General features: G+C 43.5%; 1 protein-coding gene across 1 annotated transcript in view; it reads right to left on the reverse strand.

Moving 5' to 3' along the window:
• LOC127005343 (uncharacterized) overlaps nt 1-27,500 on the reverse strand; it is a 135,976-nt gene that overhangs the window by 89,622 nt on the left and 18,854 nt on the right. The window contains exons 2-4 of the mRNA XM_050874110.1: nt 3,015-3,214; nt 1,881-2,213; nt 1,254-1,406 (exon numbers count right to left, since the gene is read on the reverse strand). Coding sequence (XP_050730067.1) covers nt 1,254-1,406; nt 1,881-2,213; nt 3,015-3,214 — 686 coding nt within the window. The remainder of the gene's footprint in view (nt 1-1,253; nt 1,407-1,880; nt 2,214-3,014; nt 3,215-27,500) is intronic.

The following is a 27,500-nucleotide window of genomic DNA, read 5'->3' on the forward strand; positions in this document are numbered from 1 at the left end:
GCGTACAGGACAATGTGCGGCGGGTTGCAATGTGAGGTCCCGGTAACACCCAAAGATTCGTCATATGAGTTCTGAGCTCTTTCTGGGAGGGTGCTGGCTGGCGGTCACGAGTCTTGCACGTAACCAGACCGTTTGGGATTATTGACACACACACACACACACACACACACACACACACACACACGCAGGCATCCAGGCACCACCCACGCTAACACAAACACAAAGGAAGGCCAAAAGTTCAACTCAGATTAAATATGAATGTGAAGCTGACATTTTTGCATCACCGCTACCACAACCATCACCGCCACCACCACCGTCACCACCATCACCACCACTGCCACACCCATCCACTCCCTTTCGCCCATTATTAGGGTTTGTTTGTATTGAACTCTGGTCGTTTTTGTTAATACTTAAAGTTGGATAAGAATCTAACCCCCAGACGTCTTACTATATAGCTTTGTGGGACACCTAATCTTAAGCATCGTTGAAACAGACAATAAAATACGAATATCTATAACAAATGATAAGAAAAAACTGTCCTCCCAAAAGTCACCGATCAGTCTGCGTCTTATATGAGAATCGCCGAACAGTCTCTGCGTCTTATCGTAGAGTCGTCGAGGAAGGTGTCTGCGTTTAATCTTGGAGTCGTCGAACAGTGTCTGCGTCTTATCTTACATCATACACAACATTTTTCCATCACACAACACTCTCATATTACCCTCCCATCTCCCTTCCGTCACCTTACACACAAGAGTCGCCGACCAGTCTGCGTTTAATCTTAGAGTCGCCGATCAGTCTGCGTCTTATCTTAGAGTCGTCGAACAGTGTCTGCGTCTTGTCTTACATCATACACAACACTTTTCCATCACCCAACACCTTCCTATCACCCTTGCATCTCCCTTCGTCACCTTACACCCAACAGTCGCCGATCAGTCTGCGTCTTATCTTAGAGTCGCCGAAGAGTGTCTAAGCCTTATCTTACACCAAACACAGCACTCTTCCATCACCCAACACCCTCCTATTACCCTTGCATCCCCCTTTCGTCACCTTGCACCCAAGAGTCGCCGACCAGTCTGCGTCTTATCTTAGAGTCGCCGATGAGCGTCTGCGTCTTATCTTACACCAAACACAGCACTCTTCCATCACTCAACACCCTCCCATCACCCTTCCGTCCCCCTTCCGTCACATTACACCCAAGAGTCGCCGACCAGTCTTACTCTTATCATACAGTCACCGACCGGTCTGCGTCTTACCTTAGAGTCGTCGGAGGCCTTCTGCGGCTTGAAGCTGTTGTTGAGCTTGTCGTACTTGGCCTGCAAGGCGTCACTGTGTGCCAGGGGCCGCGTGTCGTCCATGATGCTCCCAGGCAGCTGCACGCTCTCGTAGGAGGTGTAACTGCCCACGTCCTGAAGGATACCAAGGAGGGAAGGATAACATAAGAACACAAGGGGTCGTATTATAAGACATTTCGGCCTACAAAGAACGCATAATTGCCGAGGCTTTCGTAGGAGTTGTGGGCATTTCCATGAGTACTTTTATGACCCTGGTGGTAGTTTGACCCTTCCTCTGTACCCTGAACCTGAAGAAACACTCATTAGAGCCCGACTGACCGCCTCTTTGACCTTTAGATATAGCTGTTGTGAGACGCCAAAGTGTATTATAATACCGGCCCAAGGTGTCTACAAGAGACCAGGCGTACGCTACAGAACAGCCACTACGAACCTAACACCAACATCATCAGAGAGACATAAATAACCCAGTGAAATGCAGGTGATAGGCCACAGGCTCATCATTCTCAAACCCTTTCATCTCTCACATTAACTATTTCTAAGGCCTTAAAACTTGTAGCCTGCCTGATACCTTCATGAACTTTAGCCTACCTGGGCCATCCTGCGCGGGGCCGCGGGGTGGCTGGAGGGTGAGTTTCTCATGCCAGCCGAGGCGGGGGGCGTGACGGACCCCTCCTGGAAAAACAAGATCTCAGGGGCGCCGCGACATGACCCGGACGGTGATGCTAGATGGGACACCGGTGACCTCCCTCCTCCTCCTCCTCCTGCCCCTCCTCCTTGACTTCCAAGTCCACTTCCTGTTCTTCTTCCTCCTCCTCCTCCTCCGTCTGTGTCCCTCCTCGATTCCTCCTCCTCCTCTTCCCCCGCCTCCGTCCCTGACTCCCGCAAGTAATGGTCCCAGGTGGATTGTTTTGTGGACCAGTTCTGTGGACGGGAAGAAAAATGTGCGTTGTAAATATTGGAGAGGATTGATTGTACAAAATAAAAGAAGGAAAAATATTGATTATTGATAAAGAACGATACATGTTTTAAGTGCTGCCTATAGCTCCGGTAGGCTGTCTTGAGGGGCCTCGTGGACGGCCCCAGCCCTTTTGTGGCGCAGACGAATTTTATTTATAGTGGCTGCCGTGGTACATGACGCTTGCCTAGCCCATGCTGCCTCCCGGTGCTCCACGTGATCGAAGCCGCTGAAGTTAGGGTTGATTGAAGAACTGGGCACCATGTGGGTAACCTTATGACACTCGGCGATGGCTGGAAAAATCAGTGTTTTGCCCCCGTACTAACGCTGCGTGCATTGTGTGTATGTATATAGGATTGAATGAATGGTGTGCATGTTTCTGGGTGCTAAATGAAACTTGAAAACTAAATAAACAAACAAAAAACTGAAAATTAAAAGTAGTAATCCAGCTAACCATTAAACTGCCCTAACCGCTGATGGGAAGATAAAACAGACATCTTAGCCCCAACACACAACTCCCCCAACTCACCTTCTTTTTGCACATGATAATTTTTTTTAATGTAAATGATCTAAAAAAATTCATTGCTCTTGTACATTTTTCAGACCATAGACCGGAAATACTGAAGAGGCCGCTTATTTTTACATTGTTATTATTATTGTTGTTATTTACATTATTATTATTATTATTATTATTATTATTATTATTATTATTATTATTATTATTATTATTATTATTATTATTATTATCATTATTATTATTTACTCACCTGGCTGTCACTCCCTCTCCAGCTGGTGGTGGGGTCCGGCAACAGGTGGTGGTGGTGGTGGTGGTGGTGGGGGTGAGGAGACCCAGGTAGCGCCCCTCCTTCTCCACCTTCCGCGTCCCTCTCCCTTACTCCTCCTTCTCCTCCGCTTCCTCCTCCTCCCTCCTCCCCGTCCTCCTCCGTTAGTCTCACCACACGATTTCCTGAAAAATAAAAATAGGTGTTAGTTGGCTCTTAAAAGGCTTTGTCTGGTTGTTGTTGTTGTTGTTGTTGTTGTTGTTGTTGTTGTTGATGTTGTTGTTGTTGTTGTTGTTGTTGTTGTTGTTGTTGTTGTTATTGTTGTTGTTGTTGTTGTCGTAGTTGTTGTTGATGTTGATGTTGATGTTGATGTTGTTGTTGATGTTGTTGTTGATGTTGTTGTTGTTGATGTTGTTGTTGCTGTTGTTGTCGTTGTTGTTGTTGTTGTTGTTGTTGTTGTTGTTGTTGTTGTTGTTGTTGTTGTTTGTTGGTTTTATGATAGTATAAAGTCAAGGATGTTTTCTGAGGACAAATTATCTTACTACACACACACACACACACACACACACACACACACACACACACACGACACCTCTCCAAACGTTTCTGGATAATCTCTCGAAATTCTGTGTCGAAAAATAATAATGAGTGAACAGCGAAGGAAATGAAGCTAAGAAAAAAAAGATAAATGAAAGATAATTATAAATGGAAGAAAACGATAAAAAAAGAAGAAAACAGGAAATGGAAGAAAGCGACAAGAAGAAAGAAATTACAGAGGAACATAAAAGAAAACTATAATAAAGAAGAAAATGACGACAAGAGTGGAGAAGAAAACGGGATATGGAAGAAAGCGCCACACAGAAAGAATTAGAGGAACAGAAAATAAAATAATGTAATAAAGAAGAAAATGACGACAAGAGTGTAGAAGAAAACGGGAAATGGAAGAAAGCGCCACATAGAAAGAATTAGAGGAACAGAAAATAAAATAATGTAATAACAAAGAAAATGACGACAAGAGTGGAGAAGAAAACGGGAAATGGAAGAAAGCGCCACATAGAAAGAATTAGAGGAACAGAAATTAAAATAATGTAATAAAAAAAAATGACGGCAAGGGTGGAGAAGAAAACGGGAAATGGAAGAAAGTGACAAGCAGAAAGAATTACAGAAGAACAGAAAAGAAAACAATAATAAAGAAGAAAATGACAACAAGAGTGGAGAAGAAAACGGGAAATGGAAGAAAGCGACAAGTAGAAAGAATTAGAGGAACAGAAAAGAAAATAATATAATAAAGAAAAAAACGACGACAGGGGTAAAGAAAAAATCGACCAGGAAAAGCGATAAAAAGGTGAAACTAAAATAAAAAATAAAAAATAACAAACTAGAAAGACAAACAAAAAATATTAAAGAAAATAACGATAATGTAAAAATGAAAACGTTTAGAAAAAAAGCGAAAAAGATAAAACAAAAAAAATACAAACAAACAAACAAACAAACACAGCTGATGGGAAGAGGAGATAACAGGTGTGTGTGAAGGGCTTATAATGACAGGTATCGGAGGAGGAGGAGGAGGAAGAGGAGGAGGAGGAGGAGGAAGAAGAAGAGGAGGAGGAGGTGAAGGGAAGGTGAGAGGGGGGATGGAGGGGACAGATGAAGGGGAGGAGGAGAGGGGAGAAGTGAAGGATATGAGGGGAGGGGAAGGGAGAGGGGGGAGAGGAGGAGGAGGAGGAGGAGAAGGGAAGGTGAGAGGGGGGATGGAGAGGACAGATGAAGGGGCTGAGAGGGGAGAGGTGAAGGGAAAGAGGGGAGTGGAAGGGATGGAAAGGGAGGGAGGAAGGGAGGGGAAGGGAGGGAAAGGGAGGGAGGGGAAGGGAAGGGAAGGGAAGGGGGGAGGAGGGAGAGGGAGAGGAAGTATATTAGTAGAGAGACGTGTCACATCACCAAGGTAACCATCACTGTTGTCACACACACACACACACACACACACACACACACACACACACCGCCCTCAATGTTCCCTCCCCTCCTTCATGTTCCCTTCCCCCCCCCCTCCCCTCCTCCCTAACCAACCCTAATTTTTCCCTCCTTCCTCCCTCTCTCTTCTCTTCCCTTATCTTTCTTCCCTCCTTCTTGCGGTACAGTCCCTCCCTCCCTCACTCCCGTCCCCTCTTAAGATAATGCCTCAGCTACCCCTTAAATAACTGGTTTTCTTCAGTCGCATAAACACGTATTCCAATAGCTTAAAAAGTGGATCGGATTCAACGCACACTTTCCAGGAGCATATAATATCATTCTTGTGGTTCCCCTTCAATAATTTGTAGTTGTTTTTGCCATAATGAGAGAGAGAGAGAGAGAGAGAGAGTACAGTAATAGGATGTAGTTTTAAGGATATAAGAAGAACAAAAGAACATAGGGAGTCTGCAGGAGCCCGGCAGGTCTATACAAGGAAGCTCCTGTGAACCTAACCTCACTGTCCATGAACTTACTTAACCTCCTCTTGAATGTATCCACCGTATAGGCGCTCACAACACGCCTGCCAGGCCTGTCCCACTCATCCAACTTAAAACCATTGCTGCGTGTCCTTTAAACCAGAACCTTATCAGCATCACCCTTATTAAAGCCCTTCATCCACTGACAAATTTAATCCCATTGCTACGTGTCCTGCCCGGCTCTCTTGCCCCCAGAACATTATTAACATCATCCTTATAAAACCCTTTCATCCGTTCATAAACTTAAGCCCATTCCTGTGTGACCCACCTGGCTCTCTTACCACCAAGAACTTATTAGCATTCCTCTTATTAAAACCCTTCATCCTTTTATGAACATAAACCCATTGCGACGTGTCCTACCAGTTCTCTTGCCACCAAAACCTTATTAAACATCATCCATAATATAGCCCTTCATCCTTCTATAAACACAAACACTGCAGCGTGTCCTGCCCGGCTCTCTCAACACTGCTAACACACCCTTATTAAAGCCCTTCACCCTTCTATAAACACAAACACTGCAGCGTGTCCTGCCCGGCTGGTAACTTCCACACGCTGGTCCTCACACTCTCCGCGACACTGTTCCTCGTGCGGCTTCTTGGCCGTCTTCTTCTTTTCTTCCTTGTCGTCGCATCTTCTTCGTGTTGGGTTGTTTTCCTTTTTTTCCTTGTGTTTTCCTTTTTTCCTCGTGTTTGACTTTTTTTCCTTGTGTTTTCCTTTTTTTCTTTGTGTTTGACTTTTTCCTTGCTTTAGTTCTTGATTTTGTTGTTTCGCGCGTCTTTTCTGTCCTTCCTCCTGTCGTCGGGAGCTGGGGGGGGGGGGGGGGAGTCCACTTCTCGAAGAACAACAAAAATAATCTGTTCTTCCGAACACTCCGCCCGGGATTCGAACCCGGGCCCCGAGGCGGGCGGCGCACATGTCAGCCAGGGGAGTCCCCGCGCGGCCCCGGCCTGAGCCGCGCCTCACGGTGACCTGTTTCAACCTTTGTCTCGCTTTACTGTTCAGCCGAACTTGCCTTCCTCAGCTTTGTTCCGTGTTTTTCCTCCCTTGTTCCTCTCTCTGGCGTTACTTTCCCGGCCTTTCCTGTTCCGTGCGTGTTTTCCAGTTGTCTTCCTTCTTGTTCTCATTCTTCGGGCCTTGCTGCCGCAGGCGTATCTAGCTCCCCGGGTGTTTTTCCTTCTTCTCCTCGCCGTCGGCCTCGGGGCGTGAGGCGGCGGGCCGGGCGGCAGCGGGATGAAGCGTCGCGGGTCCGGGGCCGCCAGCTCAGGGCCCCAGGGGCCGTCGGGCCAAAGGGCAGGCATCCCCATGGCCAGCCAGACGCAGAACCCCACCAGGAGCACCGCCGCCGGCGTGGGCAGCAACGCCCGCACGACAGTCACCGCGACGACCCACAGCAGGGCTGCTGCCGCCGTCGGCACGTGCTGCAGCCCCCGCCTGAGAGCAGACGTGTCCGCCGCCCGCTCCTCTGCTGCCCTCCTGGCCGCCTCCCTCTCCTCTGCCGCCCTCCTGGCCGCCGCCTCCTCCTGGGCGGCCCGGAGCTCAAAATCTTGCAGCAGCTCGGCAAAGACGGAGCCCGAGTCGGGGAAGCGGACGGGACGGGGCGGGGCCACTCGGTGGGGACAGCCGGGGCGGTGGACGGTGTTGTCCCGCTCCTCGGCGTGCGCCAGCTGCAGGAGCCGCTCCAGGCGCCGGTCTTTCCTGTCCTGTTCGTGTTGTTCTCTTTCTTTCCTTACTGTTCTTGTTTTTCCGGCTTTGCTTTCCCCAGCGTGGCTACTTTTCCTGGTCTTTTCCTTTCCTTTCCTTGTCGTCGGCCGCGGTGAGTCCGCCGAACAGCTGCCGGCCGGCGCCCGCGTCGCCTCCCTCTCCTCTGCCGCCCTCTTGGCCGCAGCCTCCTCCCGGAGGTCATGTTCCCGCAGCAGCTCGGCGAAGACGGACCCAGAGTCGGGGAAGCGGACGGGGCGGGGCGGCGGCGGCTCCCTGGCACGGGGCGCAACACTCACAGGGCTGGCCTGCACCCCCTCCTGGACGGCGGCGGCGGCGGCGGGCAGCAGCAGCGGGCCAGGCTCTGCAGGCAGGCTGGCCACGCCGGCCCCTTGTTCCGCCGCTGGCCGCGCCAGGCTTCCCCCGGGCCCCGCCGGGAACAACGGGTGCTCGCGGCGGGCACAGCCGGGGTAGTGCAGGGCGAGGAGCAGCTCGTTGTCACGCGCCTGCCGCATGAGCCGCGCCAGGCCGCCCAGCGCCTTGTGCTGCACGGCGCGGCCGCGCAGGCAGTACAGCTGCAGGGCGAGCCGCTGGTCCTCGGCCTTCTGCATCAACTTCCCCAGCTTGAGGGGCGCGGCCGCGGCCGCCTCGTTGTACCACACCTCCTCCCCCTCCTCCTCCTCCCTCAGCCTCCAGCCGCCCTCCTCCAGGGGGATGGACATCAGCTTGCGCTTGTAGGCGAAGAAGAGCGCGCCGCGCTCATTCACGATGACTCGGACGCGATCTGGACGCTTGCATCGCCCGGGGACGTGCACGCGGACGCGCACGGTGAGCGAGACGGTGTTGCCTGTACCCATGTCAGCGAGAGAATGAGGGGTGTTAGGGGCACCCCCTGGGGGCACGCCCGCCAACTCCAGACTCCCGCATCGCCCGGCGCCCGCCACCTCCAGACTCGACGCTATCTCCACTACTCCGTGCGAGTAGTTGAGATGTCCGCGCCTGGAGTAGTGGAGACAATGGGCTTAAGTTTATAAAAGGATGAAAGGCTTTAATAAGGAAAATGTTAAGGTTCTGGGGGCAAGACAGCCGGGAAGAACACGCAGCAATGGCTTTATGTTCACAGGAGCTGCCTTGTATAAGCCCACCGGCCTCGTTCAGATCCTTATATTCTTATGTTCTTATATTCTTAAAAACCTCATTCTCTTACTTTACTTACAAGAACTAACAAGAAAAGGACAGGAAGAGTTACCAACACCAAAATTACTTCTTACCCCAAAAATGTTATAGGCCTATCATTGTTTTGTCTAATTTCACTGACATGGGTTACTAATCTATACAGCATCATTTTCTCTTTAACTTCATATTCAAGAGATCATACATTGTTACTGGGATGGCCTTGAAGGAAGTGGAAACAGTCTCTCTAGTGAACAAGCTGCCTACGATTAAAAGGGAAAGAAGAGAAGATGACAGGAAAATATACCAACACAGAAAACACCTTCCCCTACCCAAAGGACATACGAGGCAGAGAAATAGAAAAAAAGAAAGAATTACAAGGGTCTGAAGAAGAAAATAAGACAGGAAAAGACACCAACACCACGACCGCCTCCTTCTATCGCAAACAAATACAAGAAACAAGAGAAGAAAGAAATGCAGGGAAGAAAAGAAGAAACAGAAATACGAAGAAAAGAAAGGAGGAGAGGAAAAGCTCGCAACACCAAGCCGTCTTTCCTCTTCTTACTATAAATAAAAAACATACACTTGATAATAGAGGAAAAACGCAACCACCTCCTCAACCTGCTCAACCAATAAAGAGGAAGAGTTAACCAGCACCAAAACTACTCCTTGCCTAAAATAAACATAACCCGACTAAAAGGTTAAGGAAAAAGTCAACCACCTCCTCAACCGGTTCAACCAGTAAAAAGGAAAAAAGGAGTTAGCCAGCACCAAAATTAGTTCTCACCCACCTCCTCAACCTGCTCAACCAAAGAAGAGGAAGAGTTAACCAGCACCAAAACTACTTCCTGCCTAAAATAAACATCACCCGACTAAAAGGTTAAGGAAAAAATCAACCACCTCCTCAGCCTGCTCAACCAAAGAAGAGGAAGAGTTAACCAGCACCAAAACTACTTCCTGCCTAAAATAAACATCACCCGACTAAAAGGTTAAGGAAAAAATCAACCATTTCGTCAACCTGCTCAACCAGTAAAAAGGAAAAAAAGGAGTTACCCAGCACCAAAATTAGTTCTCACCCACCTCCTCAACCTGCTCAACCAAAGAAGAGGAAGAGTTAACCAGCACCAAAACTACTTCTCCCCTAAAATAAACATAACCCGACTAAAAGGTTAAGGTAAAAATCAACCACCTCCTCAACCTGCTCAACCAAAAAAGAGGAAAAGTTAACCTGCACCAAACCTACTTATCGCCTAAAATAAATATAACCACACTAAAAAGTTAAGGAAATTATCAACCACCTCATCAACCTGCTCAACCAGTAAAGAGGAAAAGAAGAGTTAGCCAGCACCAAAATTAGTTCTTACCCAAAACAAAACGATATACGACTAACACACGAAGGAAAAAAACAACCACTTTCTCAACCAGCTCCACCAACACAATAAAGGGGACAAGAAGAGTTAGCCAGCGACCCCGCCATCGATCTGTCACACCGCCGGGAGCTGACCATTACGTTCTCGACACAAGCCGTTCCCTCAGAGCTATCGGAACGTGAAGGGCGGCGGGAAGGAGCAGGAACGTGAAAGGCAACACATTAGTCTTCCGACGGTGAAAAATGGAACGATAAAATGACGGATGATACGATCTGACATTTCGATCTAGCATTTTCACATTCACATTCCGCCGAGTGGCCCAAGACTACCCACATGCTGCCCTGGTGACCGCCCATCAACCCAGACTCAGCGAAACTCTAAAATGGATCAAGTGGAGCTCTGGGGGGCAGCGTAAGCCAAGCAAGATTGGCGCCACTATAAAACACTTGCCTGTGACACTAACGGACTGGGACCAACCACCAGGCGCCATTATGAAAGCCTACCAATGTTATACCAATACTAAGCAAGTTAACATTCCACATAAAGATTTCACGTTAGATTGTCTATCTTGTTGTTCTCTTCAAGTTGTTTTCCTGGCTTACCCAAGCATTGTAGACATGACATTGTATAATAACATTTGTTAGCCCTGATGAACCCTACATGGCATTATACATAGGTGTGTTTTTTTTTTGTTTTTTACGTCTTGGCCTGTGGCGCCGGTAGGCCTTCATAGTAGGGCCTGATAGTCGGCTCCAAGTCCGTTAATAGTGGCGCAGGCAAGTGTTTATAGTGGCGCCATCTTTACTTTTCAGCATTTTCCATTTTAGACCCGTAGTTGCATATTATAAATTGTTGGGGGGGTGTTGGAGGGTCATGCGACGCCGATCATCTAGCATAGTTTTTTGTGCTATTATTAACACTTGTTCAATATTTTTCCAGGCTATATTTTCTTTCACACAAACTTTCCCATATTCTCTCTCTCTCTCTCTCTCTCTCTCTCTCTCTCTCTCTCTCTCTCTCTCTCTCTCTCTCTCTCTCTCTCTCTCTCTCCCCCCCCCCCTCTCTCCCCCTCTCCTCCCCATTACATGATCAAGGGTATACTATTTCACTCCCTCTCTCCCGCTTCCCCCCTCCCTCCCTCCCTTCCTTCCTTCCCGTGGCCAATGGAGAGAGAAATAAATAAATAAATAATCGACGGGTGGAATTCTGAACGGCTTATCTATATTACATGTTTCCTGGTAATTGTGGGTATTGTGGTCGCTTTCGTGTGCGTGTGTGTGTGTGTGTGTGTGTGTGTGTGTGAGAGAGAGAGAGAGAGGGGGATAGGGAGGAGGGAGTGAGGTTTAGTGGGGGGGAAGTGTGTGTGAGGGGATAGTGTATGTATGTGGAGTGGGTGATGTGGAAGGTAGTGTGTGTATGTGGAAGGGGTGATGTGGGAGGTAGTGTGTGGGGTGGGGGTAGTGTGCGGTGTAGGGGTAGTGTGTGGGGTGTCGGGGGAAGTAGAGGGAGACTTCAGTGTGTTTGTGTAGGGGAGGGTAGTGTGTGTGGGAGGTGGAGGAATAGTGTGTGGAGAGGGGAGATAATATGTGGAGAAGGTTATACGGGGGAAGGAAGGTAGAGTGTGTGAGTGTGTGTGTGTGTGTGTGTGTGTGTTTGTCAATAGTACAGGGTCCGTGACGAAGGGCAATTTTAGCGTATCTCTTTACAGTCACTCCCTTCCTACTCCTTACACTAAACGCCTATAACATAATGAAGATGGAGGATTTAGCTGTCCGTGTAGTTCATGGTATTTATTATTTATTTCGTACAATTCACGATAAAAAGGAAAATATTGTTATTACTAATATTATTACCATTATTATTATAGAACTAAGCAGAGAGTATTCGACCCGCTTCCGCTTGCTTCCGCTCCCACCTCGCCCACAAAGCCTATTTATGCACCTTCCTGGCCTATGATGACCTCTGCATAGGCGAAGTAGCAACGGTTCGAACTGGCTGGGTTAACTGAACTTGTCTAGGTATGGCTCACTATCATTATCATTATCATTATTATTATTATTATTATTATTATTATTATTATTATTATTATTATTATTATTATTATTATTATTATTATCATTATCATTAGTATCAAGCACGGTACAACAGGTAGGGTCGGAAGAGTACAAATACTATACAGTTAAATTTGTTACCCGTTATTTCGTTGGGTCAGGAGTAAACTGAATATCGAGGTCAACGTTGCCAGATTGTCGTACTCAGGCGATTATATATCCCGACTTCCTACCCCCAAACTGTCTTCTGGGCTCCAATAACGAAACTCATTTATAGTTATCGTTAAAAGAGTTAGATTCTGATGTTTCTTGGCAATAGTTAGGCGTCAGAAACAGGTGAATACTATGCTTGGAGTACGACAATCTGGCAACGGTGACCAAGGTGCTTTCATATCCTCTGCAGAAATTAAGGTCGGTATAATAACACACTTTCGGTTCTCACATCAGCTATTTCTAAAGGTCAAAAAAGGTGTCAGTCGGGTTCTAATGAGCGTTTCTTTAGGTTCACGGCACAGGAGAATGGTCAGACTACCACCAGGGTCATAAAGCTAATCTTGAAAATGCTCAAAACTCCTACGAAAGCCTTGTCAAATATGTGAACTTGGGCGACGAAATGTTTGGTAATACTGCCCTAAATTAAGTGACTGTCCAGCAGATTAAATCACCAGAGTAACCAACCTCGTAATGAACCAGTAGACCCCCTGTTGCCTGTATTCCCATGTTTCCAAGAGTCACGAAGATTGAGAATGTATGACCATGTGACAACTCGACCCACACGGAAACAGCAGACAGACCCATTGTAAGCGTGTCGTTGCAAGTGTGTGCTGGACTTTACGGAGAAGAAAGAAAATGATCCGTTCTGAATAATTAGATTTCGTTTTGAAGAATAAAGAAAAACACTCGAGTAAGAAAAGTGAAAAGGAATAAAAAGAATAAGATAGAAACAGAAAGGGGACGGAAAGAAATAGATAAATAGATAGATATAAAGAGATAGATAGACAGATAGATAAATAGAGTTTGGAGAAGAAAATACGTAAACAAAGCAAATCAAAGAGAAAAATAGGCTATAAAAAAGAAGGTAAGAAAGAAAAGAAGGAAAAAAAGAGGAAACGAAAGAAAAATCAGTAAAAATACAGAAAGATAAAAAAAAAAACGGATTGCGGACAGATTTTTTTCATAGTCTGTTTTTTTTCTAAGTACAAAATGAAAACAGACTGACAGCATAGATTTCTTTAGTACCCGCACCCTCCTCCCTGCCCTCCCCCCCCCATCACCTGTTACCCTGGCATTAACCTCCTTAACCTGCTCACCCACATACGCACACACGCACCCACCACCCTCCCCCGCTCCTCTCCTCCGCTCAAGGACACACACGTAATATAGGACACTCGCGACCCTTCCCAATCCTTCCCTTCCCTGCTACTCCATTCCCCTCTTTTCTCTTCTCTTCTGTTCTATTTTAATCTATTCTTTTCTCTCCTTTTCTCTTCTCTTCTCTATTCTTTTTTTTCCTTTCTCTTCTCCTCTCTTCCCTTCCCTTCTCTTCTCGTCCCCTCTCTTCTCATCTCTTCTCTCCATTCAGTTAGCTTCCCTTCCCTTCCCTTCGCTACCCTTTCCTTTCCTTTCCTTTCCTTTCCTTTCCTTTCCTTCCCTCCCCTTCCCTTCCCTTCTCTTCCCTTCCCTTCCCTACCCTTCCCTTCCCTTCCCTTCCCTTCCCTGCCCCTCTCTTCCCTTCCCTTTTCTTCCCTTCCCTTCCCTTCCCTTCCCTTCCCTTCCCTTCCCTTCTCTTCCCTTCCCTACCCTTCCCTTCCTTACCCTTCCCTTCCCTGCTCTACTTATGTCAATTGAGTAATTTCATATACTGTCTTTTGTTTGTTTGCTTGTTTTTGTTGGATAATGTTTAGTTTTATTGTTTTTTTGTTGTTGATTTTTTTTTTTTACAGCAGAGGAAACAACTCAAGGGAAAAAAAAAAAAAGGAAACGATAATGAAAACAAAAAGCCCGCTACTCACTGCTCCTACAAAAGAGTTAAGAGGAGTGGCCGAAAGATAGGTCAGTTTCGGGCGGAGAGGTGTCCTGATACCCTCCCCTTGATAAATTGTTCAGTGATATTAGAAGGGTTAACGATTACGGCTGTCATTGTTATTTTCTTTATCGTGGTTCAGTTCTCAGTCGGTCTGTCGTAAAATTGTTCTGGTATTTTTTTATGATTCTATAAGACTAATCGTTTCCTTTTTATTCTTCTATCTATCTGTCTACCAAACTATCTATCTATCTATCTATCTATCTATCTGTCTGTCTATCTATCTATCTACGTCAATTTTGTTTTAGTTTCCCTTTATTTTCTTTGTCAGTCTGTGTCACGTTTTCTTCCACCCATTTTTTTTCTTTGTCGCATCAATATCACGTAAGGTGTTCAGGGCACCTCGTTCTCTCTCTCTCTCTCTCTCTCTCTCTCTCTCTCTCTCTCTCTCTCTCTCTCTCTTGTCGTTTTTACTGATATTTCTTTCGTTTCCTCTTTTTTTCCTTCTTTTCTTTCTTACTTTCTTTTTTGCCTATTTTTCTCTCTGACTGGCAAAGTTTACTTATTTTCTTCTCCAAACTCTATCTATCTATCTGTCTATCTATCTATCTTTTTACTTCTATCTATTTATCTATCTCTTTCCGTCCCCTTTCTTTCTTTTCTTTCCGTTTTCTATCTAATTGCTTTTTATTCTTTTTATTCTTTTCCTATGTAAGTGGTTTTCTTCCTCATTCAAAACGAAACCTAATAATTCAGAGCGGTTCATCTTCTTTCTTCTCCATTAAATAAAAAAAATAGAGCAAGTTATTCAAAACATCACGCTAGGAATCTAAGTTTATTATATATTTTCACACTCTCATAACCCTAGTATTATATTTTCTCTAACTAATGAATTACCGTATTTTAACAATCGATCATTATTCTCTACCAATTTTCGTTTTGGGGGGAACAGAAGGTAAGCGGACTTTTGTTTTTTTTTTTTTTTTTGTGCTACGCTGCTTCCTCCGCCTTACTGTTTCTCAGGCCACACCCTTGTCACCGGCCACACACGCACACACGCACACACACGCTTCTTAGTAACACGGCCATTGCAAAATTCAAAGCATCGACTACCAATCCAAGACGGCGCTGTGAAGACATATGTGTACTTAATGCCTTAAAGCAACTCAAGGAGACTACCGTATTCCATTTAGGCATATCAGAGTGTGTGGTATATTGTCATTACGTCATGTTGCGAGAGAGAGAGAGAGAGAGAGAGAGAGAAAAAGCTTTCGTGTCCTTGGTCATGATATCCACTACCCATCCACCCTTCTGATGCCCCTCGGACCCTCTGACCTGACTGCCCCTTTGAATATTCCCATCTCCAGCTAGCACAGAAAACGAACATTGTAAAAACGGAAATTACTAAAATAAGTTCCATATTTTCTTCCATGACGCCACAGAAAAAAAACATACTTGCGTGCTGTTAAGAAAGCGTATACTGATATCTTGGAACTGATCTTAGGGGAATGGCCGAGGAAGGGAGCTTGTGATACGGACGTGAGGGAATGGCCGAGGAAGGGAGAGTATGTAATATGGACGAAGGGAATGGCCGAGGAAGGGAGAGCTTGTGATATGGACGAAGGGAATGGCCGAAGAAGGGAGAGCTTGTGATATGGACGAAGGGAATGGCCGAGGAAGGGAGAGCTTGTGATATGGATGAAAGGAATGGCCGATGAAGGGAGAGCTTGTGATATGGGTGAAAGGAATGGCCGATGAAGGGAGAGCTTGTGATATGGGCGACGGGAATGGGCGAGGAAGGGAGAGCTTGTGATATGGGTGAAAGGAATGGTCGATGAAGGGAGAGCTTGTGATATGGACGAAGGGAATGGCCGAGGAAGGGAGAGCTTGTGATATGGACGAAGGGAATGGCCGAGGAAGGGAGAGCTTGTGATATGGACGAAGGGAATGGCCGAGGAAGGGAGAGCTTGTGATATGGGTGAAAGGAATGGCCGATGAAGGGAGAGCTTGTGATATGGACGAAGGGAATGGCCGAGGAAGGGAGAGCTTGTGATATGGACGAAGGGAATGGCCGAGGAAGGGAGAGCTTGAGATAAGGACGAGGAATGGCTGATGAAGGGAGAGCTTGTGATATGGGCGACGGGAATGGGCGAGGAAGGGAGAGCTTGTGATATGGGTGAAAGGAATGGTCGATGAAGGGAGAGCTTGTGATATGGGCGACGGGAATGGGGATAGGAAGGGAGAGCTTGTGATATGGGTGAAAGGAATGGCCGAGGAAGGGAGAGCTTGTGATATGGACGAAGGGAATGGCCGAGGAAGGGAGAGCTTGTGATATGGGTGAAAGGAATGGCCGAGGAAGGGAGAGCTTGTGATATGGACGAAGGGAATGGCCGAGGAAGGGAGAGCTTGTGATATGGACGAAGGGAATGGCCGAGGAAGGGAGAGCTTGTGATATGGACGAAGGGAATGGCAGAGGAAGGGAGAGCTTGTGATATGGACGAAGGGAATGGCCGAGGAAGGGAAAGCTTGTGATATGGACGAAGGGAATGGCCGATGAAGGGAGAGCTTGTGATATGGGTGAAAGGAATGGCCGAGGAAGGGAAAGCTTGTGATATGGGTGAAAGGAATGGCCGAGGAATTGAAAGCTTGTGATATGGGTGAAAGGAATGGCCGAGGAAGGGAGAGCTTGTGATATGGACGAAGGGAATGGCCGAGGAAGGGAAAGCTTGTGATATGGGTGAAAGGAATGGCCGACGAAGGGAGAGCTTGTGATATGGGCGACGGGAATGGGCGAGGAAGGGAGAGCTTGTGATATGGGTGAAAGGAATGGCCGAGGAAGGGAGAGCTTGTGATATGGGCGACGGGAATGGGCGAGGAAGGGAGAGCTTGTGATATGGGTGAAAGGAATGGCCGAGGAAGGGAGAGCTTGTGATATGGGCGACGGGAATGGCCGAGGAAGGGAGAGCTTGTGATATGGACGAAGGGAATGGCCGAGGAAGGGAGAGCTTGTGATATGGACGAAGGGAATGGCCGAGGAAGGGAGAGCTTGTGATATGGACGAAGGGAATGGCCGAGGAAGGGGGAGCTTGTGATATGGACGAAGGGAATGGCCGTGGAAGGGAGAGCTTGTGATATGGACGAAAGGAATGGCCGGGGAAGGGAGAGCTTGTGATATGGACGAAGGGAATGGCCGAAGAAGGGAGAGCTTGTGATATGGGCGAAGGGAATGGCCGAGGAAGGGAGAGCTTGTGATATGGACGAAGGGAATGGCCGAGGAAGGGAGAGCTTGTAATATGGACGTTTGTAATTAAAAAGATGAAAAGGGATGTTTGTAATCTAATCTTTTTTATTAATCTATTACGTTCTGTGTCTGTCTGTTTGCCTATCTGTGTCTAGGTGTGGGTGTGGGGTGAACGGTTGAGTGTGTGTGCGTGTGTGTGCGTGTGTGTGGTGCAGAATACTAAAATAAGGTGATGTCCTTGTGAAATATTTACGCGTGTTACCAATGTTGCTCCTTCTACTCCTACTACTACTACTACTACTACTACTACTCCCCACCACCACCACCACTACTACTACTACCACTACAACTACTACTACTACTATTCTTGTTTTAGTCACTGGAAACATTTTTAAAAGAATAGTTTGTGCTGTTTCTAAGTTCCAGTTGCTATAATAGTGTTGCTGGTCTCATATTGACTGTGTTTGTGTTGTCACGGGAGCAAGGACACTTAGTAATAGTAGTAGTAGTAGTAGTAGTAGTAGTAGTAGTAGTAGTAGTTGCCAATAGGTGAAGTTTAATTTGAATGCATATAACGTACATTAGCATTATTTTAGCATTATTTTATAGGCGGGTCACGAAAGAGAGCCATCAATAACACACACACACACACACACACACACACACATATGTTAACCACCCCTTTCCCCCCCTTCAAACACAGCTGCTCTCTCTCTCTCTCTCTCTCTCTCTCTCTCTCTCTCTCTCTCTCACCTGTTGGAACGTGTTTTTCTTCATTATTTCTACTCTTTCTTCTCTTCCTCTTCCTCTTCTTCCTCCTCTTCCTCTTTCTTTAACTTTTTCTTCACGACAAACAAAACAAAAACAAATCAACAAAAACTAAACAGAAAACAAAACAAAAACAAGAACAACAAACTTTTTAAAACACAACAAAACACGCGTAACAATAAAAACTAAACTAAAACGATAAAAACAACAAAACAATCAAAGAAAACGTAAAACAACCCCAAACTTTCAACGCAAACTCAAATAAAATCAACAAAATGGACCCAATCGACTTCTCCTTATTGACAACGTGATATAACAAATTTTTCCCTTAATGAGTGGAGTAAAGGCGATGAATCCGGGGTGTTAAGGCGAGTTAGTAAGGCCTTGGTGGTGCCCTTAGCGTCCATGCCCTTGGTCTCGTGGGTCTAAGGGTCGGGTCTCGCACAACTGTTCCCCTAATGCCCACGGGGAGAACGGGCGACACATCCTCCCTCTCTGACTGACACGCGTACACTGCTGATCGATTCCGTGCTGATCTCCACTGGTTATGAGAGAGACATACACACGTACAAACGAACACACACACACACATCTGTCATACATACATACATACACTCAGCCCCACACACACACACACACACACACACACACACACACACTAATAGGTTGTATCGAAACGGACCGAAGACTAATGATAAGGTATAAAACAGGTGTGTGTATGTGTGTATGTGTGTGTGTGTGTGTGTGTGTGTGTGTGTGTGTTTACTTAAGTTGACAAAGTGGAAAAGAAAAGGGGAAAAGGAATTCAAAGGGAGGGAGGGAAGGAAGAGGAAGAAGGAAAGGAAGAGGAAAGAAGGAAGGAAGTGGAGGGAGAGAAGGAAGAGGAAGGAGGGAAGGAAGAGGAGTGAGGAAAGGGAGAGTAGAGAGAAGATAAGATGAAGGGAAGGATAAGAAGGGACAGGATGGGAAGGGAGGGAGGGAGGAGGTGGAATATGATGAAAGATAGGAATAGTAAAGAATGATAGAGAAGATGGAAGGGAAACAAAGGAAGGGTTTAAGAAAGAGTTAGAATATAAATGAATAAAAGGGGAAAATAAGAGAAGGAAAACGGGAGGCTGGAAGAGGGAGGGAAGGAAGGGAGGGAAAAGGAGAAACGAGAGGTAGAAAACTTGATGAAGATAATGGAAAGGAAAAAGATGGAAGTAGAGAAAGAATAAACGAAAAAAGAAAGAAGGAAAAGAAAGAAAAGGAAAACAGAAAAAAAAGAGAGAGAGAGAGAGAGAGAGAGAGAGAGAGAGAGAGAATGAAGGGGGGACTATACAATATTTATAGCTGGGAACAAGCCGTCCACTTACTCTGACAGGCAGGAGAATGTTGTGCGAGGTGAGATCGTGTGGAAGGAGAAGACGACTCAACGAAAAAGAAGAAGAAGAAGAAGAAGAAGAAGAAGAAGAAGAAGAATGAAAAAATGAAAAAGATAAGAAGAAAATAAAATCAACGAGATGAGAAAGATGAAAACGAGAAAGAAAAGGAAGAAGAAAAGAGAACAATAAAAAAATGAAAAAATAAGAAGAAAATAAAATCAACGAGATGAGAAAGATGAAAACAAGGAAGAGAAGGAAGAAAAAACGAGAGAAATGAAAAAAATGAAAAAAATAAGAGAAAAATAAATTAAACGATATGAAAAAGAACATGAAAACGAGGAAGAGAAGGAAGAAAAAATAAGGGAATGAAGATGATAGATGGACAGATGCGCAGGAGAGAAATAGATAGAGATGAAATGGATAAACAAGAAGTAGGTGAATAAAAATAGGTAAATTAAAATAGTTAAATAAAAAAAATGAAAAATAGGTAAAAATATGTACATGAAAAATAGGTAAAAATAGAAAAAATAGGTAAAATGGGTGAAAATAGATAAAAATAGGGAAAATCAGTAAAAATGGGTAAAATAGGAAAGAAATGTGTAAAAATAGGTAAAATAGGTAAAATGTAAAAAATGGGTAAAAATTGGAAAAATAGGAAAAAAGTAAAAAATAGGTAAAAATAGGAAAATATAGGTAAAAAAATAGGTTAAAATGTAAAAATAGGTGATAAATAGGTAAAAATAGGAAAATATAGGTAAAAAATAGGTTAAAATATGTAAAAATAAATCAAAAATAGGTAAAAATAGGAAAATATAGGTAAAAAATAGGCTAAAAATATGTAAAATAGATTTAAAAAATAGGTAAAAATAGGAAAATATAGGTAAAAAATAGGCTAAAAATATGTAAAAATAGATTAAAAAAATAGGTAAAAATAGGAAAATATAGGTAAAAAATAGGTTAAAATATGTAAAATTTGATAAAAATATGTAAAAATAGGAAAATATAGGTAAAAAATAGGTTAAAATATGTAAAAATAGATAAAAAATAGGTAAAAATAGGAAAATATAGGTAAAAAATAGGCTAAAAATATGTAAAAATAAATCAAAAATATGTAAAAATAGGAAAATATAGGTAAAAAATAGATTAAAATATGTAAAAATAAATCAAAAATATGTAAAAATAGGAAAATATAGGTAAAAAATAGGTTAAAAATATGTAAAAATAAATCAAAAATAGGTATAAATAGGAAAATATTGGTAAAAAATAGGTTAAAAATATGTAAAAATAGATAAAAAATAGGTAAAAATAGTAAAATATTGGTAAAAAATAGGTTAAAATATGTAAAAATAGATTAAAAAATAGGTAAAAATAGTAAAATATTGGTAAAAAAATAGGTTAAAAATATGTAAAAATAGATAAAAAATAGGTAAAAATAGTAAAATATTGGTAAAAAATAGGTTAAAAATATGTAAAAATAGATTAAAAAATAGGTAAAAATAGGTAAAATACGTAAATAGAAATAGATAGAGATAAAATAGATAAACAAGAGGTAAGTAAATAAAAATCATGGAGAAGATGAACAAGAAGAAAACGAAGGAAGAAAAGAAAGAAAAGAGAGAGAGAGAGAGAGAGAGAGAGAGAGTGTAAATATGATTAATTTTGTATTTCTTGCAGAGAAGCAGTAGTGTTAGCAAGGGTAGAGGTAGTAGTAGTAATAGTAGGTGTTGTAGTAGTAATAGTACTAATAAAATTGCCTTTTGCAGTAGTAATATTTGTGATAGTTAGAGCCGTAATAGTAGCAGTAGAAGTAGCAGCAGTAGTAGTAATAGTAGTAGTAGTAGTAGTCCAAGTAATAGTAGTAGTAGTAGTAGTAGTAGTAGCAGTAGTAGTAGTAGTATGTATATGGGTAGGCGGTGGCTGAGTGGTAGCGTGCTGGGCCCACATTCATTGCGTGATGGACGACGCGAGTTCGAATCCCCCCGCTAACTCCTCGGAATTATCAGTCACCGCCGAGTGGCTTAAAACTACCCACACGCTGTCCTGACGACCAGCCATCAACCCGGACTCTAGAGGAAACCGTCCAAGTGAATCAAGAACGAGCTCCGGGGGGTAGCATGAGCCAAGAGAAGATGGCGCCATTATAAACACCTCCCTGCGCCAATACGGGATGGGGCCGACTACCATCCAGGCCCCTCAAGCAATAATAATAATAATAATAATAATAATAATAATAATAATAATAATAATAATAATAATAATAATAATAATAATAATAATAATAACAATAATAATATGTTCCAAGAAAATTCAAATGTTCTGTCCGACCTTAAGAAATTCATTCATTACTTCTTGTAAGTTTTATTTCATACGAGAGAGAGAGAGAGAGAGAGAGAGAGAGAGAGAGAGAGAGAGAGAGAAAAAAGAGAAAGAAAAAGAGAAAGAGAATGAGAAAGAGAAAGAGAATGGGAAAGAGAATGAGAAAGAGAAAGAGAATGGGAAAGAGAGAGAGAGAGAGAGAGAGAATATTGACAAGGGGATGGTACCTCGTCTCCTTCGCTTAATTATTCACCTACAAACTGCGTCATTACGTCTCCTGGACGGACGGACACACACACACACACACACACACACACACACACACACACACGAAACAAACTGCTTAACTTCAAGAAGGTATCGATTTCGCCAACTTAGCTTAAACGACAACAACAACAAGAACAACACCGTGAGGGAGAATGATTGGCCCTTGTTAAGAAGTGGTAAACAAGGTCATTAAGTAGTAGTAGTAGTAGTAGTAGTAGTAGTAGTAGTAGTAGTAGTAGTAGTAGCAGGAGGAGGAGGAGGAGGAGGAGATAGAAAGCGAAAGGTAGACGAATGAGAACAATTTTTTTTTTTCTTTCTCTGTTTTTCTCTTTTTTTTTTGTCTTTCCTACCTTCTTTTTTCTTTCCTTATTTCTTCCTTCTTTCTTTCTCTCTTTCTTTCCTTCTTTCTATCTTCCAGCAGCACAAAATAAAAACCAATCATAAAATCAAACTCCTCCTTCAATATGCAGATGTCAACCCACCCCGGCACACGCACACTATAGCAACACGGCTTTACATGAGTACCCCCTCTCTCTCTCGTGCTCTCTTCCTTTACACGACTCCCTTTTCTCTCCATATATACGGGCCCATCGTCACTACCTGGAGCCAATCACTTATTCACGGGAAGGAAGGAAGGTGGGAGGAGGAGGAGGAGATGTTTTGCGATGTCGTTAAAGATATGGATTAACTTAAGGAGAGGGAGTCGACGGGCCCTGATGATATGTGCCAGCGTGTTGTTGTTAAGGAAATTAGATCTATCGCTCTCGAGGGTAAACATAACCCGATCAATGACTCCCACTCAGGGTTCGATAAGAGGTAATTATGTCTTGCTAATTGTGTCGTCTTACAATTAAAAGTGTAGAAAGCGATAGATGGTAACGAAATTTATCATATATAGATATAGCTAGATACTGATAGATATATAGATAGATAGACAGATAGATAGATAGATAGATAGATACGTAGGTAGGTAGGTAAAAAGATGCATAGGCAGTGGATAGATAGATAGATAGATAAATAGATAGATAGATATAAATAGATACATACATATATACATACATACATACATACATACATACATACGTACACAGAGATAAAGTAAAAATTAAATAGATAGAAAGATAGATAGATTTTAGACTTTAGTAAACTATTCGACAAGATACCAAAACAAAGATTTTATGCAAACTAATAGCCTGTGGGATAGAGAGCAAAGTGCTGAAATGGACCAAGTCGTGGCTTAGTAACAGGACGCAGAGACTTGAACTAAACGTGAATAACTCAGTCTGGGTTCGCGTTGCTCTAATATTCATAGGGACGGTCCACATGAATCAGCCCTTCGTCCATTACTATGCATCACAATTCTATACGTCATCGATCTTGGCTGCGGTATAAATAGTGACACCGACAAGTTACTGAAGACACAACAACAGGAAGATTAGTAATTGACCGCTGTTTCGGCCACCTCCTCGGATTCTTTACAGGAGCAGCGAGTAGCGGGCTTTTTTTTTATTGTTGTTTCCTCTTTTTTTGTGTCCTTGTGCTGTCTCCTTTGCTGTAAAAAAGAAAAAAAATAGACAAGGGAACTAGACAGCCTTCCTCCGTCTGTATTTCCTCCTGCCTATGACTTGAACGCTTGCAAGAGGGAAGCATCAAGATCCGAAACTGACCCTCATTCTGGCCACTCATTCTAGGTTCTTTTGAGGGAGAAGAACTGAGTGGGCTATTAGACTAGTAAGGATAGACAAGGATGCGAATGTAGAGTATTACAGGGGGAACCAAACAGCCTTCCTCCGTCTGTATTTCCTCCAGCCTACGACTTGAATGCTTGCAGGAGGGAAGCATCAAGATCCGAAACTGACCCTCCCTTCTGGCCACTCATTCTAGTTTCTTTTGAGGGAGAAGAACTGAGTGGGCTATTAGACTAGTAAGGATGCGAATGTAGAGTATTACAGGGGGAATCAAACAGCCTTCCTCCGTCTGTATTTCCTCCTGCCTACGACTTGAACGCTTGCAAAAAGGAAGTATCAAGATCCGAAATTGACCCTCCCTTCTGACCACTCATTCTAGTGTCTTTTGAGGGAGAAGAACTGAGTGGGCTATTAGACTAGTAAGGATAGACAAGGGTGTGAAAGTAGACTATTACACGGGGAACTAGACAGCCTTCTTCAGTCTGTATTTCTTCCTGCCTATGACCTGAACGCCTGCAGGAGGGGAGAATCAAAACACCTCTCCTTTCGAACTGACTCTCCATTCTAGTTTCTTTTGAGGGAGAAGAACTGAGTGAGCTATTTTATTTACATTTTTATTAGTTAGATTTTTTTTTTTTTTACAACAAAGGAGACAGTTTTAGTTAGATAGTTAGTAAGTTAATTATTTAGTTAGTTAGTTAGTTATCTTTTTGTTTTGTTTAAGAACCAAGAAAAGATGGCGCCACTATAAAACACCTGCCTGCGCCATGACGGGCTGGGGTCGACTACCATCCAGGTCCCTCAAGAGAGTCTACCGGCGCAATAGGCTGACACGTAAAAAAAAAAAAAAAAAAAAAAAAAAACATAAAAAATCAAAATAAAATAAAGTGTTGGCTAATAACAAATGACACAGAACAACATCCTAAGATTCAACGATCAAAGTGTGGGAAAAATAACTCCTTACGTAACTACACATTGAATATTATAGCTTCACGTCACTCTAGCCATGAAAGGGATTTGGGTGTGCGTGTGACATTATAATTCCCCGACCCAGAAATCACTTTATTGCCGCCAGAACCCACGGGAAGAGTATTGGGTTTGATTAATAGGAGCGTTAGTAGCAGGGACGCAGAAGTTATCCTTAAAATTATATCTGGCACTGGTGAGGTAAGTGGAGATAGAGAAATTGGAGAAGTTTTTTTTGGGGGGGGTCTTGAATTTTTTCCCTTAAACAGTTTCCTCTACTCTAAAAATAAACAAATAAATAAATAAATAAACAATAGAGAGGGAGTGAGAGCGAGAACAAGAGATGGATAGATAGATAGACATATAGATAGATAGAGAGAGACCTTGTTATAGTAAGGATATAGATTCCCTCCGATCTATAGACAAGAGTGACCATTTTTGCCTTCATATTTGGTCATTTTCTCTCTCTCTCTCTCTCTCTCTCTCTCTCTCTCTCTCTCTCTCTCTCTCTCTCTCTCTCTCTCTCTCTCTCTCTCTCTCTCTCTCTCTCTCTCTCTCTCTCTCTCTCTCTCTCTCTCTCTCTCTCTAAATAGGTCCCGTCACATACATATTTCGTGGGTTTGCCTCAAAAATAGCCGAGTGGCGTAGGCGGAGGAAGAAGAAAAGTTTAAGGAGGAGAAGGAGGAGGAGGAGGAGGAGGAGGAGAAGAAGTAGTGACGCAAATGGTAGTGACCTCACGGTGGGTCGAGATGTGACATTTCGGTGACGTGGAATCTAGAGGTACCAGGTGTAGGATGGTCCGTTTTTCTGCACCTCACGAAACAAAGGCTCATTTTCTTAACACTTCGGCGCCAGGAACACACATTTGACAAGGCTTTCGTAGGAGTTTTGGGGCACTTCCAGGAGTAGTATTATGTCCCCTCTGTTACTTTGACCCTTCTTCTGTACCGTGAATGCGAAAAAAACAGTCATTAAAGCCCGGTTGAGCCCCTTTCTGGCCTTTGAATTAGTTGATGTGAGAGTTGGAAGCGTCTGAGGATACCAAACAAAGGAACATCGCAATCACAAACACAAAGAAACATCACACACAAACACACACAAAAACTCACAAACGAAAAGAAATCATAGCACAAACTTCACACAAGAAACACACATTTGACAAGGCTTTGCACTTCTAGTTTATGGCCCCTCTGTTACTTTGACTCTTCTTCTGTACCGTGAATGCTCTCTCTCACTCTCTCTCTCTCTCTCTCTCTCTCTCTCTCTCTCTCTCTCTCTCTCTCTCTCTCTCTCTCTCTCTCTCTCTCTCTCTCTCTCTCTCTCTCTCTTGCCTGCTTTCTTTTCATCTTTTCCTACTCATTCCTCCTCCTCCTCCTCGTCCTCCTCCTCTTTCTCCTCTTCGAAAATGGACTCTAAAATTCGGGTGTTTCATTATTTAGAAATTGCAAGATGTTATTTGTCTTCTTTTTCATATTTATTTATACATCATGTTACTCTGTCTGTCTATCTGTCCGTCTGTCTGTCTATCTGCCTGCCGCTCTGTTTGTCTACATGGATGTCTCTGTCTGTCTCTCCGTTTGTTTTTGTCTATCTGTCTGTAAGAAATTTGAATATGAAACCTGCGATGTCAAACTTCAAAGCGTAGGTACAGTGTGTTTAGGATCTTGAGGTCATCACTGAGGAGTAATTTAGTCGTACCCTAACGGTCGTTTTCTCTCAGTGCAGAAAACGTCGAAGAAAACGTTGAGAAAAGTTGAATATAGTGGAAAACTCAGATAAATTTGGAGCCTAGATATAATATTTTTATGTTCTTTTTACAGTGTCATTGAGAGAAAATGACAGAGACAGACAGACAGATAAACAGACAGACAGACAGACAGACATGTAGGCAGACAGATAGACAGATAAAGAAATTGAAGAAGTGGAAAAGAAAAGGGGAGGAGGAGTTGAAAGGGAGGAAGGGAAGGAAGAGGAGAGAAGGGAAGAGTAGGAGGAGGTAGGGACGGAAGAGGAAGGAGAGCAGGAAGAGGAAGGAGGAACTAGATAAATAAACGTGAATAGAGATGTATAGATAGATAGATTGAGATATTGAGAGAGAGAGAGAGAGCAGGGGTGGGGGGGGATGTGAATAAGTCAAGCAGGTGGCACGATCAATCCACTTTGACATTTGTGGAGGGAGTGTGTAAAGGTCATTTTGGAGGGAGTCTTTGCCGCCCACCTGGGAACCATGATGAAGTGATGATGATGATGATGATGAGTAGGAGGAGGGGGAGGGAAAGGAAGGTGAGAAGTGCAGAAAAAAAAACTAAAAATCAAGAACAACGAAAAGAACACCAATAAAAACAAGAATAACAAGAACAAAAAGAGAAAGAAAAGGGATGATGATGATGATGAGGAGGAGGAGGAGGAGGAGGAGAAGGAAGGTGAGAAGAACAAGTGCAGAAAAAAAAACTAAAAATCAAGAACAACAAAAAGAACACCAATTAAAACAAGAATAACAAAAAGAGAAAGAAAAGGGATGATGATGATGATGAGGAGGAGGAGGAGGAGGAGGAGGGAAAGGAAGGTGAGAAGAACAAGTGCAGAAAAAAAATGGAAATCAAAAACAACAAAAAGAACACCAATAAAAACAAGAATAACAAGAACAAAAAGAGAAAGAACAGGGATGATGATGATGATGAGGAGGAGGAGGAGGAGGAGGAGGAGGGAAAGGAAGGTGAGAAGAACAAGTGCAGAAAAAAAATGGAAATCAAAAACAACGAAAAGAACACCAATTAAAACAAGAATAACAAGAACAAAAAGAGAAAGAAAAGGGATGATGATGATGATGATGAGAAGGAGGAGGAGGAGAAGGAAGGTGAGAAGAACAAGTGCAGAAAGAAAAAAAATGGAAATCAAAAACAACGAAAAGAACACCAACCAAAAACAAGAAGAAAAATAACAAAAAGAGAAAGAAAAAGGAGGACGAAGAAGGAGAATGAAGAGAAGAAAAAAGACAAAAGAGAAAAGACGAAAAAACATACACAAAAAAAGATGATGAAAATAAGTTCCGTTTATAAG

Source organism: Eriocheir sinensis, chromosome 30 (assembly GCF_024679095.1).
Source record: "Eriocheir sinensis breed Jianghai 21 chromosome 30, ASM2467909v1, whole genome shotgun sequence".
Lineage (NCBI taxonomy): Eukaryota > Metazoa > Arthropoda > Malacostraca > Decapoda > Varunidae > Eriocheir > Eriocheir sinensis.